Source organism: Salarias fasciatus, chromosome 4 (genome assembly GCF_902148845.1).
Source record: "Salarias fasciatus chromosome 4, fSalaFa1.1, whole genome shotgun sequence".
In the NCBI taxonomy this organism is placed as follows: Eukaryota; Metazoa; Chordata; class Actinopteri; order Blenniiformes; family Blenniidae; genus Salarias; species Salarias fasciatus.
Genome location: NC_043748.1, coordinates 19449941 through 19468440, shown reverse-complemented (window position 1 = coordinate 19468440; position 18500 = coordinate 19449941). Strand labels below are relative to the sequence as shown.

At 45.5% G+C, this 18500-nt stretch overlaps 3 protein-coding genes across 4 annotated transcripts; all 3 read right to left on the bottom strand.

Annotated features, from left to right (window-relative positions):
• Nucleotides 1-711: 711 nt before the first annotated feature.
• Nucleotides 712-9077, bottom strand: LOC115386606 (globoside alpha-1,3-N-acetylgalactosaminyltransferase 1-like). 2 transcript variants are annotated; one of them, XM_030089002.1, is made up of 11 exons: nt 8990-9055; nt 7690-7809; nt 4665-4697; nt 4386-4424; nt 4239-4292; nt 3142-3174; nt 2877-3011; nt 2664-2796; nt 2375-2570; nt 2079-2298; nt 712-1239 (listed from the first exon to the last, which is right to left on the bottom strand). In XM_030089002.1, exons 2-11 carry the CDS (start codon nt 7746-7748, stop codon nt 1101-1103), a joined length of 1041 nt encoding a protein of 346 aa, XP_029944862.1. In that variant the 5' UTR covers nt 7749-7809; nt 8990-9055; the 3' UTR covers nt 712-1100. The 2 variants fall into 2 exon arrangements, with proteins under 2 accessions (XP_029944862.1, XP_029944861.1); XM_030089001.1 differs by having other exon boundaries at nt 7690-9077.
• A 138-nt stretch (nt 9078-9215) lies between these two features.
• On the bottom strand, nt 9216-16701 carry LOC115386629 (abl interactor 1). The gene is given in 14 exon segments (XM_075410412.1): nt 9216-9524; nt 9643-9682; nt 9685-9812; nt 9918-9988; nt 9990-10035; nt 10119-10250; nt 10689-10841; nt 11739-12064; nt 12654-12707; nt 12814-12866; nt 14767-14943; nt 15619-15789; nt 15880-16079; nt 16578-16701. Coding segments are annotated over 13 exon segments (1602 nt in total). The 5' UTR covers nt 16012-16079; nt 16578-16701; the 3' UTR covers nt 9216-9405.
• A 959-nt stretch (nt 16702-17660) lies between these two features.
• On the bottom strand, nt 17661-18006 carry dnaaf19 (dynein axonemal assembly factor 19). The gene is made up of 2 exons (XM_030089350.1): nt 17864-18006; nt 17661-17763 (listed from the first exon to the last, which is right to left on the bottom strand). The coding sequence occupies exons 1-2, from the start codon at nt 18004-18006 to the stop codon at nt 17661-17663; spliced, it is 246 nt and encodes an 81-aa protein (XP_029945210.1).
• Nucleotides 18007-18500: the final 494 nt, after the last annotated feature.

Sequence of the window (18500 nt, the reverse complement as noted above, 5' to 3'; positions counted from 1 at the left end):
AGGAATACTGTCGAGGGAGTAAGCAATGTATCCTATAGCATTTGAAAGGAAATCTGTAAAAATGGTATTTTTTCCATTTCGTCTCAGCTCGTCTGCAGACTCTGTTACTGCTGCTATATAAATCTAAATTGAAATTTGTCCATCGCAGGATGTGAGCGCAGCGTTCTTGCTACACGTTCTTCTTGCTCCATCTCTTCATCAGATATGATCCATGAAAAGAGAAGCAGCACAGGTCACATCGCCTTCATCTGCAGGAAGGAAACGATGCTGCAGTTTCCAGTGTTCCTCTGTTTGTGCAATTGACTCTTTATGTAATCAGAATAAATGAAGAATAAAAAATATGTGAACATACAGAAAAGTCTCATTTTTTTCATCCTGTGTGAAACTCACTATCTTGTTTATAAAGTATGAAGAAAATAAAGATGAATTTTTAATTTATTTTTGTGTTTTTGCCTGTTTGAATGCAGCCTCTCTTTATGAACTATCTCATAATCTGCACTTCATCATACTTATGTTCATCCTCTGACTGCTGTCTGAACTGTATTTTTTGCCGCTTGCTATTGACACAGTCACCATAATGATGGTTGAAATAAGTTTATAGAATCTCATAATGTCAGAATGGGATTCAAACCTCCACATTACGACACAAATATAATCATGACTCTTTCTTTAATGGAGCTACCACTAAATTCAGAATGAGATAATGGTGAGAAGATCAACTGTAAACACCAGACATCAAACTGTGAAGATCAGTTTCACAGTTTAGAATAGTTAATCAGTGCAGGATTTTTAATTTTCACAGGTAGATGAATAGAAACAGAGACAGTGAGCATGTGAGACCAATTCTAAGTAACGTCTCTCTGTCAGCAGCAGGACGGCTGCAGACGAACCCGGCGATCATGTCCAGAATAATGTCGTCTCCTCTCAGTGTAATCAACAAACCAGCCTCAGGTGTACGTTCACAGTTCAGACACATTTTTCCTCAATGTTGATGATGAGTTCTGCACATGCTCGGTCGTCCTGCAGGCTCTGAGTCTGGAGCAAGGTCCTTGCTGAGGTGCATTGTGGGTCGGGCCCCGGCGTTCCCGGGTGTTCAGGGCTCAGTTGGGTCTGATTTCAGCGTAGTTCTTGACGACTCCGGAGAAGCGGACGACGTGGATCTCGCGCTCTCGAGGCTTGAAGTCCTGCCACAGGAACTCCGGCGAGAGCACCTTGCTGGGTTTGTTGAGCCACATGTACCTGAACACACGAAGCAGGACAGTGTCGACACTCGGCGCCTTGCTCAAAGGCCTCAGGGGGTTTCACCCCAGGTGACGTCCAAATCATGTCACCGATAAGAAGAAGCCATCACCTCTGCCAAAATGGTCACACATTTTAAAACTCGTTCATTTTAAAATTGTCACACATTCTGAAACTCTCAAGCATTCTAAACTGTGGCACATTTTAAAAAACAAACATTCCTAAACTCTCAGGTATTCAACTACTGTCACAGATGCAAAAACTCAAACACCCTAAAACTGTCACACTTCAAAACTGTTGCGAATTCGAAAACTCAAAGATATTAAAACTCTCACACCTTCTGAAACTATCACACATTTGGAAACTGTCCCTTTCCTCTTAAACATTCGTAAACATTCTAAAACTGTCACACATTTTAAAACTCAAATATTCTGCAACTCAAACATTTTAAAATTGTCACTTTCAAGAAACTCTTAAACGTTCTAAAACCAGCACACATTCTGAAACTGAAACATTCTGAAACTCTCAATTTCTAAAACTCAAATATTCTAAAACTATCACACAATGCTAAAACCCATATTCTAAAAACTGTCACTTTCCAAAATGGTTAAAAATACTAAAACTGTCACACATTCTAAAACTGTCACGCATATTAAAACTGTCAGACATGCTGAAACACTGGTGCTCATGGTTTCCAGTTTTCACCACCAGAGAAAACGCTGAGTCGTCTTCCTCCAGACCACAGTTTGAGAAACATAACCTGCAGGCTGGCTCTCTGAAGCCCCGCCCACCAGCGGAATGACCCCGCCCTCCTGTTTCACCCCTCGGGCCCTGCTCACCTGTTCAGGTGACTCTCTTCTTGCCACGCCGCTTCGATGCCCTCCTTGGCGTCGGCTTCGAAGTTCTCCCGGCAGGTTTTGGCGAGCAGGCGGACCTCGTGCAGGTCGCCCCCGAAAGCCCCACCGCAGTAGTAGAAGTCGCCGAGTCCGGGCGCCATGTAGGCGCGGGAGGCGGGCCGGCGCTCGTACGGAAACCCGCCGCGCTCAGTTTTATAGTAACCTGCACACAGATGGGACTGATGTCACGTCGAAGGTCAACTCTCCCATCTGAGGCCGGATTTTGTAGGCGGAGTCACCTGGGTGGACGACGGCGACCAGGCTGCCCAGAGACTCCGCCCCCCAGCGGCCGTGAAACTTCGAGTCCACGTCCAGACAGAAGATGAAGTCTGTTCCAGGGAGGAGCGTCTCCTCGATCAGACGCTGGATCATCTCCATCCGGCGAGCTGAGATCTCCTGCCAGCGCTTCGCAGCGGGCACCGGGTGCACCGTCAGCTGTGGGGGGCGGGGCAAACACCCAACATCCAGTCAAGGATCTTCCGGTACAGACAGAATCCAAAGACCAGAATGAACCGGTTCACAGCTCACCTGTCGGCCGGCCGCCATTTCAACCTTGGGCAGCTCTGCTGGCCGATCGGTGAACACGTACACGTGCACCTTGAAACCAACGAAGAAGTGCTGCTCGGCCGTCTCCAGGAAGTCTTTCAGGAACCTGATGTACCTGTCAGGGTCAAAGGTCAAAGGCTCGGCATGAGACGCGTTTACGCTGGACGCCTCGTCCGGCAGTAGACGGAGCCCTACTTTCCCACGGCGAACACGGTGACGGCGATGCTGACGTTCTTCTGCCGGTAGACGCCGTCCAGCAGCTCCGGCTCGAAGGTCCCCTCCCAGACCACCGGCGCCAACCACGGCGTGACCGTCGCCACGTCAGTACGGCTGAGAAAACACAGAACACGGAGAGCAAAGACAACAGCAGCAGTTAGCCAGCGAGCGAACAACAGTGTGTTTAATGACAGAGAAAACCGAAACACAAGTAGGCAACATGACCTTGAACCGGAACACTGACCCGGACACAACGCTCGGCTGCTTGTACTGAAGTCTGAAACACAGAGAGAGAAATGTCCCCATTAGACTGTTGGAATATAACCAGACTCCTACATGTTTCACCTGCAGGGACTCTTTGCTGGAATAATTCATCTATTCACTCCTAGACTCAGACAAAACGCCACGTCTGTGAGATTTAAACGTGGCGACACAGTGCTGCCTGAACCTTGCGGTTCAGCAGTATGTAATGATGGTAACACATTTTCACCGCGTTATGCAAGAAATGCCACATTTTGTAAAAACAAAATAATTCTTGGATGTGTTTTGTGATAAACTTCACCGCATTTTATAATAATAGCTTGTTTCAAATTGCAACAGTGATCACAAAATGTGGGTGGTGGGTGTTCCACTTGAGGAAACTGTAGAAATGTGGCGCATCATGTAATAAACCACCCAGATTGATGCCTGTCATAATATCAGAACAACATGAAGCATGACAGCATGAATTCATTCAGAAAATCTAGCAGGAGGCTTCATAGGTTAAACTTTAATCAAATGTAACAATATTCACTGACTTTTCCCAGGACTTTAGAGATGAAGGGAAGATTAGATATTGTTATTTAACTTGTTGAAACACCTGCATCAATCAGTGGTAAATTTAAGAAAAGGTTTAAAAAGTTAAATTGATCTGGTATTGATGTGCTGGTCAGGGGGAGAACGTCTGGGATGGATCGGATCTGACAGAGAGAGAGCCCCGCAGGATGGAAGCCGGATGGCTGGAAATCCGGTTCTGCTGAGAAATCTGAAGATATGTTCTGTGTCAGCTTTGAGGAGTGCGTCTTTAAACAAATCTCGGCTCTCGGTTTGGTTTTAAAGTGGTTTGTTACTGGACTTTATAGCAGTGTGTGGTTGGTTTTTGGATGTTCAGACTGGTTCATGGTCATTTCCTTTATGTGGTTCTTGGTTGATCTTTCAGTGGTTCCTTGCTGGATTTCAGAAAAGTTTCCGTTCGTATTTGTCTTGTTTTTAATTCACCAGCTCACTGCGGAACGGAGCATTAAAGGAGTGACTCCTGAGTCTCCTGGATCTGAAATGAATGAGAATGTAAAGAAGACTCACTGCTTTGCCGTCCGCAGAGGGATCTCAGTGGTGATTGTGACGACGTCCGCAGATCTGCAGAGAGCCGAGGACAACGCAACACTGCTACGTGACAGATTACAGTCTGAAGCATGAGAGGATGTGAGAGTCTGCTCGTGTGTGTGATACCTGTCTGCTGGAGGTTCTTTTTCTTTACACAGAGCAAATCTGTAAGGGGAAACGCAAGTAGAAAAGCAGAAGCTCGTCACTCATCACACAACTCTTCAATGTCTCACACTAACATTGAAAACTAAGATCAAAACAGCTTTTCGCCATGAATGAAATCCCTCTAATAAATAGACGATGCAGCGATCGTACAGCGTGTAAGGCTCTCTGAAAACGTTTCTGGATTTTTGATTAAAAGTCACAAACAAAAGTGAAGCGAGAAAAAGGAAAAGGTGTGTTTACCTGTAAGACTGCGGGATGTGTTTGTACAAAACTCTGTGGATTCAGACACAAGCATTAATTACCAGAACTCTCCAAACAAACCAGCCAACAGCGAACAAACAGCTGCATGGTAACACTTCGTTACCAACAGTCATAAACTGGCAGCTGACTGTATTAATGATAGATTAATTTACTCTTTACTGAGTGGTTGAAAGTAACTTAAACTGGTGAGTTTTTACCTACTGGTTATTGTAACTGGTGGGTTGAAAACTGTTTCCAAACTGTTCACCAGATGTTTTAAGCCTGGTGGCAGACGGATCACTAACTGATGTTTCACCGACTCATAAGTTAAAGCGTTTGGCTACACATGAATCATGTTCTTTAGAAACAGAGGGATTTCTCTCAGGGTGTGGACGGGAGCGTTTGAATCCTTAAAACAACAAAACCGTTCTGAGTTATTGTGTAAATCCAGGTATCAGCAAGAGCAAACAGATCCTCATTGGTTATAATGGATGCATAAGAAAGGCTTGACTGGTATTCATCATCTTCTAGTCAATGCTGTTTGTATATAATACCATATAAAAGAAGGCGTACTATTGAAGTAAAGGTTTTATTATTGTCTGCGGCGTCGCTCAGAGGTTAAGTTAAGAGTTTTCATCCTCCACTCAGCTGAAACCAGGAGTTTACATACAGATGTATAAAAAGACACATAAACCTTTTTTTCCACTTCCTGGAGATAAATCAGATGAAGCTTCTCCTGTTTTAAAGGAATACTCCACCCAAAAAACGATTTGGCCTCATTTTCTACTCACCCTCATGCTGAGATACACTCTGGAGCACTTTTTTGACGTTTCAAATGCAGTTGGAGATGTTTGGGGATTTTCGTTGTCAACAAACAGGGACCGACAGAGCCCGACAGAAAAAATGGTCCATAAAATCCACAAAACGTTCCCATTTTCCTTCATACTGCTCGTCCGCTGTAATCCAAGTGTCCTGAGTGCGTAACGTCCATAATTAATTCTTAACGAGGTCATTTAGTACATTTTAAGAGCCCAAACAGGGCGCTCTCACACAGCTCCATTGCATGTCTGCGCGCGCACCCTGAACTACGGAAGCCGCAGCAGACCAAGCAACACGCTTGTGCCCTTTCAGCAGGACACCGAATTCAAAGCTTTAAAACAGTAGCCAGTCACTTTTGTGATTGTCCACAGCTCGGTTACTCACAGCAGAATATATACAGCGGAACTTCTTCTTCTACGCTTGCAATTTAGAAAAGTAGTCGCTGAAAGCGCGCAAGCGTCTGGCTTGGTCTGCCGCGGCTTCCGTAGTTCAGGGTGCGCGCGCAGACATGCAATGGAGCTGTGTGAGAGCGCCCTGTTTGGGCTCTTAAAATGTACTAAATGACCTCGTTAAGAATTAATTATGGACGTTACGCGCTCAGGACACTTGGATTACAGTGGACGAGCAGTATGAAGGAAAATGGGAACGTTTTGTGGATTTTATGGACCATTTTTTCTGTCGGGCTCTGTCGGTCCCTGTTTGTTGACAACGAAAATCCCCAAACATCTCCAACTGCATTTGAAACGTCAAAAAAGTGCTCCAGAGTGTTTCTCAGCATGAGGGTGAGTAGAAAATGAGGCCAAATCGTTTTTTGGGTGGAGTATTCCTTTAAGTCATTTAGGATTCCTGAAATTATTTGTATTTGCTAAATGCCTCAATAATGAGTACCTCTACCCTCCAACATCGAAGGAGTCGCCAAAGATAAAACAGGGAAACTGTCCAGCACTGGGAACCATAAGCCTCCTGGTCAGTGTTACCAGAAGTGACTGAGATGATTCTGTTGGACAGATTTCAGCAACCTTCTGTCACCACTGATGAACGGTTCGGTTTTAAAAGTCGTAACAGAACTGAAGTATCTAATAATACCAATGTCTCCAAATCCTTTGACCGTATCAACCGTGGAAAAAACTGTTTGAACAATCTCCAGCAGTGAGCCGTGCCTGTGAGTTACATGTCGCAATGTGATCATTCTGTCATTTCATCAGGAGTAGTGTTTCCATTAACAGGTGAATTAGTAACACATTACTTTAATATGAACACTTTTTTTCAGTAACAACTAATCTATTTCCAACTCTAATATTCAAGTCACTCAGCGTTGCTATTTTTTGTAATTTTGCTTAATTGTTTCTCAGGGTTTGATGAGACACTGATTTCATGAGACGGCTCATGATCATTTCCACTTTACTTTAAAGAAAAATAAAATTACAAAATAAGACTGGTTGAACTGATTTTTATAAATTTAGGTGACTTTTATTATACATATTTCAATGCCATAATAATGTAAATTAAAATGACTAATGTGAAATAATGAGAATATTGACATTAAAGGCTTCAAAATCAAATTAAATATGATGCATTTTATTCTGTGTTGTAAAAAAAAAAAAACGTTTTAAAACTGACACATTGTTGCCAACTACTCAGACAGAAAAGTTCTAAATGATGGCATCATCTAATTTGCATAGCTGCTCATTTGCATATCTCGCTCAAATTAGATGATGATGTCATTTCAAACTGATACATTGTTGCCAACTCATCAGTCAGGAAAGTTACAGATGACATCATCATACAGAAAGAAGTGTGTCACGTGACGTGACAGAGAAACGACAGTTCAGACATCCATCTATTGTGTTTTATGATTCTTTTACAAATGTAGAACTGTTATATACAATAAGTAAGGAGTGATCAGTAATCAGATTACTTTTTCAAGGTAATTGTGGGAACACTGAAATAATCTTTGTGATCTTTGCCCACAAGCTTCAGGTTTCCTGTAATCACAAACTGTTTTTCATGGAAGGCCCCAAGGCGGACCAGTGCCGCTCAGTAATCTGCCCACTCTTAACGCTGGTGTCAGACATTTTGTGGATGAATTAGTGGACGGACTGGATCTGTCCAACAATGAAATAATAAAGGTTTTAATCAGACCTGAGGGAAGTCGTGTCAGCTGCTCTCATTCATTGTTTTTCTGTTCACATAAAAGGAAACTCACCCGACCAGCACTGCCAGGAGCAGGAGGCCGCTCGCTATTTTCACACGCGGTAGCGTCATCTCCCAGACCCGGACCCAGACCAGGACCCGGACCAGGACTTGAACCACACAGCAACAGGTCCTATTACAGAACGGCAAGCAGTTGCTCTGTTTAATAATAGATTATTGATCGGTGACCGCCCTGTTCATTTCCCTGACTGGGAGAAAAACAACATTCGTACACTTGGAGAAGACGAATTACTTTTCAGGACATCTGCTCTAAACATGGCATTCCACGTACCTCCTTGTTCTATTATCTGCAGCTCAGAGCTACTTTAAAAGACAGCGGTGTCCCTCTGCAAAGCCCTCTCTGTCTCCATGTGGAGACAGATGAAGTGGAGGACAGATGTTCCACATTTAAACCCCACTTTGGACTGGGATAAAGTGTGGCTCATGCTTGGCCTAACATCCAGAAACCCTGATCACCAGCAAATACTTTATAATTTCATACACAGGATGTATTGAACACCGAGAAACTTCATCTGATGAAAGTAATAAATGATCCCACATGTACTGTCTGCTCCTCTAAAGTGGTTGGATTCTATTTTCCTATGATCTGGGACTGTCCTCCTGAAGCACAAGGGTCCAGGGGCAGAGCTGTCTGATGCGACTCTCTATGCTGCAGACTCTGCGAACTTCCTTCTCCTCCTCCTGAACCAGATTCCTGAACCAGAACCAAGTAATTCTTTGCACTTGAACCCTGAATATAATACACTGCTCTTCCTCTGAAACCAGTCTGTGAAGGTGCTGGAACAGTGTATTGTATTACAGAGTGTTCTTAAGGAGGAGGAGCTGAGTGTTTCACCAAGTCTGAAAAACATCCTCGTCTTCCTCCTCCTGATGAACCGTGCTCTTTGGTCATGTCTCAGCTGGACGCTGTTCAGGTCAGTGTTTACACTGTGGAGGACGACACCCATCTGGGGGTACTGATGACAACAGACTGGACTGAGAGACGGATGGACTCTCAGAGGAAGATGCTTCAGACTGAACGCCACAGGAGATCCTTCCTCCCCGTGGAAATGAAGACTCTTCCCTGTAAGCAGTGTTTTTCTGTTAACTTGATTCTTTCCGTGCATATATGTGTCACCATAAAGCCTCATATTAATGCCTTAGTTAATATTTATCCTGCTATCTTTTTATTATATTGGTTTTCTCCTCCTCCTGCACCTCCTCTGAATATTCCAGACTCTGGGAAACACCCTGCTCCTGCTCGTCCTCACACCCCCACCACCATCACCCCCACCGATCGTGCACACACTCACCTGTCTGGGTGCGCTGGACAAACCGGGGACCGACCTGTGCGCCGTCTGTTTACGAGGGACAAGACCCGCCCCGCCTCACACACACACACACACACACACACACCCTGCCGTTACCTGGTGTCAGCCATACCCCTGAGAGCAAGCAGCAGCTTGCTCAGACCACACACACACACACACCCACCCACCCACAGCACCTTCCGTGTGCCATAAACTTAGGAACACACACTTTGAAAATAAACTTTATTCTCTGCGATGATCTTGAAATCCTGACTTCACGGAGTTAATCAGTGAGAAACTACACAGCTGAAGTCTACATTTCAAGGTTGGTACCATATTAAAAAAATCAATGACATTATATTATTCTACAGGTTTTGTCACACTAGAAATCAATTAGGTCTCCGTCTCCATGGCAACAATCAGTGAGCCAATTGGCCGAAGGGTTGAATTGTTGTTTTCCGGTGATGACATCGCCACCGGCCGTCGTCAAGGCGACCCGCGAGGTAAACAAGGTGGCCTTCAGCGAGGGAGAGGTCGGCTCCTCGTTGGCGCCTCCTCTGGACACACAGAGCAAGGACGCCGTCATGCAACACCGACCAGTCTGCTTCCTCGTACCGAGCACTAATATTCTAAAGGCTAGAAGCACTGCTGAGTACTGGGAGCAGTACTAGTAGGATTAGTTAGGATTACTAGTTACCTTCCTCCAGTCATTGTTGGGGGTCGTCGGTGTCGTAGTCGACTGGAGGCGGGAGCGGCGGGATGAGGTCATCAAACTCCACCGTGTCGTCCAATAGGAGAGGAGGGGGCGGGGCCAGAATCTCCAGATCTGACAGGGGGAGGAATCGTGTGAGTGACGGCTGTGGCGCTCGCACAGCCAGACGGGTGGAGAGCTACGCCTACAGTCACACACACTGCAACACACACTTCTTACCCAGGTGTTCAAGTCGAGCAGGTAAGCAGAGTCGCGGAGAGGAGGAGAGGGGGAGCAGGCTGAGGGAGGAGGGGGGGGGCGTGGGGGGGAGGGTAGGGCGGAGGAGGGGGGATCATGACTGGCAGAAAGAGACAGGCGGAGTTAGAGGCGATCTGTCCGGTCTGAGCAGCCTCTGACCGGACGCCCCGCCAGACGGCTTACGTGATTGGACAGCAGGCAGGAAGAGCGAGCGAGTGTAGCGGCAGCGGGAAGCGGGGCCCGAGCGGACCCTCAGAGACAGAGAGCGGGAGGCGGGCGGCGAGCGGCGGCGACTCCTCCTGCTCTGGAGAGCCTCTGATGGCGCAGCGCAGAGCGAGGCGGCCGAGAGGAGGGGTGAGAGTAAAACTCTGTGTCAGAAATTACAGGATGGGAGTCTCTTTTTCCACGATAAAGGTTCACTTTGTTTTAGTAAAGCTTTTGTCAAGGCGCTGGCTTGGTTTTCATGTTTGGTGTTTCTTGACGTCCTTCTGTTTCATGTTGTAGTTTCAGGCCCCGTTTACACAACAACGCTTCAAAATGCAAAGATTTTACATTTTCGTTTCAGAAAAGTTCAGCGTTTTGAAAACGATGTCCGTCATCATGAGGTTAATGTAAAGTCTGGTATCGTTTCATGTAAAGAGATGAAGATCCTTGTTAAATTGTGAGGATTTATCTGGTAAAGTGATTTGGATTTAGCCTGAATGTGGTGCTGTGAACAACTTTTATGTTTTTATTTGAATGGGAGAACGGTACCGTCTTCTTCCGGGCTGAGTGGAGGCGGAGGGGGCGGAGCCAGGAGCCCCGAGCTGTCATTGGGCAGCGGAGGGAAGGCATCGTCATCGTCAGCAAGCGGGGGAGGGGGAGGAGGAGGCGGGGAGGGGGAGTGGAGGCTGTTCTCCTCCACCACTGAGGAGAGAGATGAGACGGGAGGCCAGTAAGGAGACAACTTCACGGCTAATCCACAGGATATGAAGGAGGACGATGCCACGAAAAAAACGCTATAAAGAGCATCTGGTGTCTGTGGTAAACATCAGCAGGATGAAAACATCTGATATGAATTATTTTATAACACTAATGAATAATATTACTGTATAACTGTATTTAAAATCAAACTTGAATTCAATTTGAAACATGGAATCTCTTAATAATTATAACAAATTAGAAACGCAATGATGAGCTTCAGGATTTTAGGAGACTAATCAAGTCTCAAATCATTTACTAATTAAATACACTTTACTCCATGTAGCCCACTTGTAAAATCATGAGTGGATGAAATGAAAAACAACAGATACAACTCATACTTAAGCAAATTGTTTCAACAAATTCCTTCATATCCACTTTATTCAATCAAAAGTATTTCACGAAGTAATGCCAGCTTCAGTTAAGATTAAGTATCTATAATATGGATGAGAACAGACTACTCAGATATGATTAAATCAAATCTTAAATAATTAAAATATTAGGAATTTCATCCGAAAATACATAATCCTGTATTAATTTGGTTAATTTAGGAAGTATCAACCTGTGTTGGTCTTCTTTAAGCAATAAGAATCTCAAATCGAATCTAGGATGAGATAATACAAGAACAGGTAATGCTGGAATACATAATGAGATAATCCAGGATTGTTTAATCCATACTGTGTAGTGTAAAATGGTGTATTCCCGGATTATATCATTCTGAATCAGTGAATCTGGAATCATGTAATCTAGATCTAGAATCTAGGATTATCAAGTAAACCAGGATTTTGTAATCCAGAATTAAATAGTCCAGATTTATCAAAGAATTAAGCATAATATCCTCACCTGTCTCCAGTGTGAGGGGCGGAGCGATGGGTGGAGCGATGGGCGGAGCCAAGGGTGGAGCGCTGTAATTGTTGAGAGCTGCCGATGGTGCAGGAGGAGGTGGAGGAGGGGGCGGAGCCACGCTGTTTTCTCCTGGTGCGTTGGGCAGAGGCGGAGCTGGCGGAGGGGGAGGAGGGGGCGGGGCCATAGAGTCGGCCACGCTATCATCCTGAGCTGCCGTCTCATTCGCTGGCGGAGGAGGGCGGGGTTCTTCATCCAGCAGCGTAGTGATGATGTCACAGGCGGGCGGGATGGAGGGCGGAGCCACAGGTTTCCCAAAGCTGGAACTGACAGTCACAAAGGAGTCTGATTTAACAACGTGTGTGTCAAAGGGAGAAATTCTCCATCACACTGACAGAAATGACCAGACAGGACAGATCAGAGAGACACGACCACCGAGCAACGAGGCTCTGAAGCGACTCATCTGAAACGACCAGCTGAACAGCTGAAGTGGCATCAATGGTAAACTTGGCTTCTGTGGACAGATCAGTTTAAACTAGCTCACTGCTGCCCCTCAGTGCACAGCAGAGGGATTACTCAGAACTCAGACACCGCCCCTTTAAACCCCCTTATCAACATGGTTCATGGTGGATGTTCTGTATTTTGTATCTGCTCAGAGTTTAACCCTTTATACTCCTCAGGATTCAGAACAGTTGGAGCTTTCTTAGAGCAGAAACAGACTTACTGCACATTTTTCAATGTTCTTCATATCAAAATCCAAACAAATCTAGTAATCAAAGGGTGAATGTGACGCTGTTTCAAATATTTTACAAGACTTTAGGTAAAATGGTGACTTGACAGGAGAGAAATCTGTTCTACCAGTCTGACAGGAGGATAAAGAACACAGGAGGTCAGGGTTTTCACAGTGCATGCTACCTGCCAGCAGGGGGCGCCACCGGGCACTGCACGGGCTCTGGAGGCTTGTTAGACCTGAAAGGCAGAAGACAGCAGGGTTGGTGGAGGGTGGTGGGGGGCAGAGGGGGGAGTGGTGGGCAAGGGGAGGGGGGGGGGTGTCGAAGGGTTGGGGGCCACGAACCTGACCGAGGGTTTCCGGATGGTTCCTGTCCTGTCGGCCTGTTTCCCAGAGACCTGCACACACACACACACACACACACACACACACACACACACACACACACACACCCCTGTCAGTTTGTGTGTGGAGCCTCTCAGGCATCAGCAGCTCTCATTAGGCTCTCAAACCATTTTCCCACGGTTAACAAAGACCGTGTGTGTGTGTGTGTCTGTGTGTGTGTGTGTGTGTGTGTGTGTGTGTGTGTGTGTGTGTGTGTGTGTGTGTGTGTGTGTTTGGCAGTGCCAAACTAGCCTCTGTGAGGACGGACCGCAGTTTTAAATTCCACTTCTTCTGTGGTGTGGGTCCGATCATCAGCAGATAAAGGGAATTCTCACTCCCAACATTTGAACTGAAATCCAAATCATGGCTGTAAAATAACGTTTTAATTCAGGTTTTCAGAGTGACGCTGAGAAATTAATCCACACATGAGAACTGACGGGGAACTACCAGTAAGGATCACATCACTCCAACAGCTTCTCTTCATTTCCATCAGCTTCCTGTAAAATCTAGAGTTTAGAATACTTCTTTGAAATGATGAAGCTTTTAACAACCAAAAAAAAAAAATCACTGCTGTACAAAGATGTTAAAGAGAATGACATTTTCACTTCTGTTAGCAGCAGAGATCAGAGAGATTATAGAACATCCAGAACAGCAGGCTCACACCTGGCAGCTGCTCCTCGCCTCATATCGTGCGACTCAAACCACACAGCGACTCATGAGTGAACTGCTGCCTGAGGCTTTAGAAAAGTGGAAGTTGGGTTATATATGGACCCAACAATGATTCAAATATGGTCAATACAGAGGAAGTAATGTCTCTAAACAGTGGATTTCATGCATTCAATGCACCAGACCAGAGGGTTTCTTATTATGTTCAGTTTCACTTTCCAGGTTTTCTGTTTATTTAAAAGCAAAATAAGAATCTTAACTGAGGCTTAAATTGAGGGACCTTGAAACATCGGATCAAATCAATTTGCAAAATTTGAATTGATTGTAGTTTTAGGAAGCTTAGCGTGCCGTGAAGTAATTCAAAGAAATTTAAAATAGCTTGAAGTAGTTTGAAAAAGCTTAAAATAAAGCAGCACAAAGTAGCTGAAAATAGTTTGAAGTGGTTTGATTGAGTTTAAATCAGTTTTATCATGATTTACTTTGAGGTTTTTTACAGTGCGAACCACGACAGTCACCGTTCAGACTGAGCCGATCGTTTCTCTTCCTGTTGAGAAAGCTTGGAGACAAGTTACTTAAAGTAACTTAAAGTATTTCAGGGTGAATTCACAGACTGATGAGCCAGTCAGACTGACACCAATGTCGCCGTTCAGGAAGTTAAAATGGGGATATTGTGCTGCAGCATCACGGCTTTTCTCTGTGGTTGCCAGTTGCTGCGATCGCTTCCTGTTCACATGGCGCCTGCAACAGAAAAACCTCACTTCTGCCTTTCTCCTTTCGATAGTCTGAGCTGGTTCTCACCCACACAGCTCTGACTGGAAGAGAAGGGACTCTGAGCGCCACGGCTGCCTGGCTGACAGGTGCATCAGAGCATCGTCAGAAAGTCATTCACTTCGGTGATAACGTCCAGAAAGTGACTCTCACTGGCTCATTAACGCAAAACATCTGTCTGAGAAGAAAGGAAGGCGGCTGAAGCTCAGTAAACCGGAGGTCGTTGACCTCAGCCTGAATTAAGGGTGGAGACAGAAGGTCACGGCTGAAGACTGCACCTTACTGGAAAGTTCAAAGGAAGAAAATACAGTCAGAAAAAGGAACAAGGCACCAGAGAGCACTGAGAGCTGACTCCAGTTCAGACGGGTCCGCCCCCAGACCGGCTGGAGAACCGTCGTCCCACTGCTGAGGCCAGATCCTGACAAACCCTCTGCTCCAGACGGAGCGCCGACACGCCGTCGGATAACGTGTGTGCGTTACCTTCACGCCGTGGCCCACGCCGTCCAGCTGCTGGTAGTTGATTGGACGCCGGCTGTAGGGTGGGCGGGGCTGCGTGCCCGTAGGAGGGAGGATCTTGTGGCAGCGCGGGACCCGTTTGACCACCGTGAAGGCGCCGATCTCCCGTCTGGCAACCTTCTCCTTGTGCATCTCCATCGTCTAGGAACAAGCCGGGCACGTGGGAAGATGAGTGAGGGGCGGTGGGCGGGGAAAACGTGAAACAAATCTGCTTGACCAATCAGGGAGATCCACAAAAAGTACAATCTTGACATTAAACCAATTTTAATGTACCTTATGGTACAAAACACAATGAATTGTCCGATAAACTTCTCTTTTGTTGCATTATGCACGTTTTAATGAACGTACCCTGACAGCTGGTTTACTAGCAACGCGGTAGCTAGCCTTCAGCTCGGGTCTCAGTGTTGTGTTGTTTCTGCTGCTCTTAAGAAAGTTCTTATAAAGTCGATGATTTACTTAAAATTTCTACAATTGCCCTGGTGGTTTGGCGGGCTGGATTGGGGCCTCCTGCGGGCTGGTTTTGGCCCGCGGGCCTCATGTTTGTCATCGTCAGTGTAAACAGACCCAGAGAGCTCCTGAAGTGAGCCGCCGCACACGTACAGCGCCCCCCGCAGCGAGGACGCCGCATCCACGGCCTGTTTACGTGTGAACAAGATGAACTGCGATTCAGCGCACGGAACAAGAGGGGAGAGCACAAAGCAGGCTGCAGACAGAGCCCCTATTCATCCATTCACTCAGCCTCACACACACACTCTCACACACACACACACACACAGTGGCTCCGCATGCAGCCCAACTGAAGGCCGCGCGTCTCACCTGTCCAATCAGGTTGATGGAGGACTCCATGTGGCGCAGCTGATTGGTCTGAGCGTCCAGCAGACTCAGGACGCTGCTGGCCAGGGTGCTGATCTGATAGGCCACGCTGGCCAGCGACTGGGTGGCGAAGTTTTTGGTTTCCTCCAACGCCTTGGTGCTGTTGTCCCCTGCCTGTGGGGGGACCGGGAACAGTGGTCTGAGCTCAGGTGGAGGCAGCAGCAGCAGCAGCAGCAGCAGTGCTTTACGGAGCAGTGAGAGTACCTGGATGTAGTTGTTGTAGCAGTAGTCGGCCACGTTGACCAGGTTGTCATAGTTCTCACGCAGAGCTTTGCAGGCGGCCGGGGCTTCCTCCAGGATCTTCATCACGTCCTGAGTGAAGCTTTCATCCTTCATGATGTCCGACGGACGAACCTGAGACCAGATCTGACCTGAAGACCTGAAGACCTGAAGACCCGAGTCTGCTAGAGAAAGACAGAAACATGATTCTGATTAAGTTTCATTTGAAAAGTAGTGAAATGAACTTTCACACTCCACAGGTTTTCAATCTCCTGAATACTATAATTTCCAGACAGGAACCAAATTACTGTACTTGATGAATAAAAAGGTCACAAGTAACTTGTTTGATTCAAACTGACGGCAAAATGTGCTAAAGTGTGCTGGATAAAGTATCTCTGCATTCTAGCTCAATGTCATGTGTGTGTATGTATATTTTAGTCATAGAACATAAATACACATATAAGAACATTTCTAAAAAGAAAAAATAAAGACATCATTAATAAGCAAAATGCAAAACTAAAATCCTTTCTAACAACTGTGAGAATGAAAGTTTACAGAACAAATCAGAGAATACCCGAGAGTGATGATTAAAATAATCGTGGATATTGAACAAAAACACTACAACAGGAACATTTTTAAGCTTTCATTAAAAAGATAAAGTGATGACCAGAGATAAAACTCACCAGAAGGTGCAGATGGAGACGAGGAAGAAGAAAATAAAGAAGAAGAAGCAGTGAGGCTCTGCTGCTGCTTCCTCTGGCTGAGGTCTGCACACAAAGATCCTCAATGAGAGGAAGGACGTCTCACTCCTGTGATGCACCGCGCGCCTCTCACGCTTCTGAAACACGACAACAGGATTCGAACCTGGAGAGCAGACACGTCGCTGCTCACGTAATCTACGTAACATGATATAACTTAATTAAAATATAACACATTCAGTCTACGTCCCGGTTTAGAATCACACCTTCAAATACCAGTGTATCACACATTTCCAATAACTAGAATGAACAAGAAAAGAGCTAAAACCATTAATAATAATCTTTTAAATGAAAGATTCATATTTATAATTATCACCGAGAATACACATATTTATCCACGACAGTGGATTCTACAAAAACGTCAACATGAATAAATACCAGGATTGATTAGATTAAAAAAGGTGGAAATGACAGTAATGTATCACTTGAGTACAGAGTTATAGTAACTATGATCAGGAGCTCTTGTTCAGGTGGATTTTAGTCAATTGTGAATATTTAGCGCCTCCTGCTGGTCAGAAGTAGAAAAAACATCTGAGCAGAATTAAACTGGAGCTGAGATTTCCTGGGAAAAGCACAAGATCTGAATTAGTGGAAAGTGTGAAAACACAGAAACATGAAAAGACTAATTATAACAAACTAATATGAAATATCAAAATCAAATATCCAGCTGCGGAAGATACAGCAACTTAATACTTTAGAAGTAACTAGTAACTAGTGAGAAAGTTATTCACTAGGTTATTGCAAATTAAAAACAGGGATTTAATCAAGTAAGCCCTGGGTTTGATGTTGAATTACACTGAATTTAGACCAGTTAGTAGGATTAAGATGCTCTATAATGTGGATGTTGAGACAAACTACCTCCAGCAACATGGAACCGTGGTTACAAGCTAATGCAGCACAGTGAGAAATCTTAGATTTGACTGATGACTTCACAACAGTTGCGTTAAATTTTCTTTATTTAAAAAACTGACTTTGTTTACTTCATTTGTTTTTGTTTGTGAACTTAATTCAGTGTTTGCTCGGGGCGACAGGGTTCCAGGGTTGTTTCCGTGGACCTCCCTCCTTGTCTTTTCGGTCAAGAGGCTTTAGGTGGGAGGCCTGGACCAGGTCCCTGAGGACACACACACACACACACACACACACACCTCAGTCTTTCCTCCAGTTTACTGAAGCTGAGAGTCCCGGAGCCTCTCAGACCCACCAGGACCAACCTGAACTGGCTGTAGGACACCCCCTGACTGACGGCCCTCAGCTTTGTTTGATTTTCGAGCTGGTACTTCCGGTCAGACTCCACCGCCATCTGAAGCTCCGCCTCCAACGCCTTGAAATCTATGGCATCGCGTTGCGACGTCATCACGCCGACCTGGCAGAGTTACGTAGATAACTTTAGATTACCTGTCCCGGAAACGGTGACTGTCCCTTTAAAGACGGCACGCTCTGAGACACGAGCGCGTTTACCTGCAGCAGGTGTTTTTCCTCCTTCTCTGTTCAGGTGTCTTCACGCGCTCTCAGCCTCTCTCTGCAGCGCAGCAACAACAAACCGTCGCTATGGCGACAGCAGTGGGTTGCGCATGCGCAGCAGCCTAACCAGCTGACAGCTGTCACCATGGAGACGTTTCATTCAGCCGACGCGTCTGCGTGGCTGCCATCTTGGAAGAGGACGTGCTTTGTTTTGAATTTTTAGTGAGCGATTTTTTAGTCAAAAAAAAGCAGAAGTTAGTTTATTGAGTAAAATAAAACACTCTGAAGATGTTCCAAACGGCCACTTTTCCAGCGCTTTGCCTACAGCATTGTTCATGTGGAAATTGTTAAACTGTTGTGACCAGAATAGATAACTCGTATTTCTAC

Excerpts from the sequence above, each read along its gene's own strand:
- dnaaf19 (XM_030089350.1), bottom strand. The coding sequence starts at position 18,006 with ATGACGTCGCAACGCGATGCCATAGATTTCAAGGCGTTGGAGGCGGAG. Across the intron at positions 17,764-17,863 it reads GTGTCCTACAGCCAGTTCAG|GGACCTGGTCCAGGCCTCCC; the intron begins GTTGGTCCTGGT and ends GTGTGTCCTCAG.
- LOC115386606 (XM_030089001.1), bottom strand. The coding sequence starts at position 7,748 with ATGACGCTACCGCGTGTGAAAATAGCGAGCGGCCTCCTGCTCCTGGCA. Across the intron at positions 4,698-7,689 it reads CTCCTGGCAGTGCTGGTCGG|AGTTTTGTACAAACACATCC; the intron begins GTGAGTTTCCTT and ends CTGAATCCACAG. Across the intron at positions 2,571-2,663 it reads AAATGGCGGCCGGCCGACAG|CTGACGGTGCACCCGGTGCC; the intron begins GTGAGCTGTGAA and ends CGCCCCCCACAG.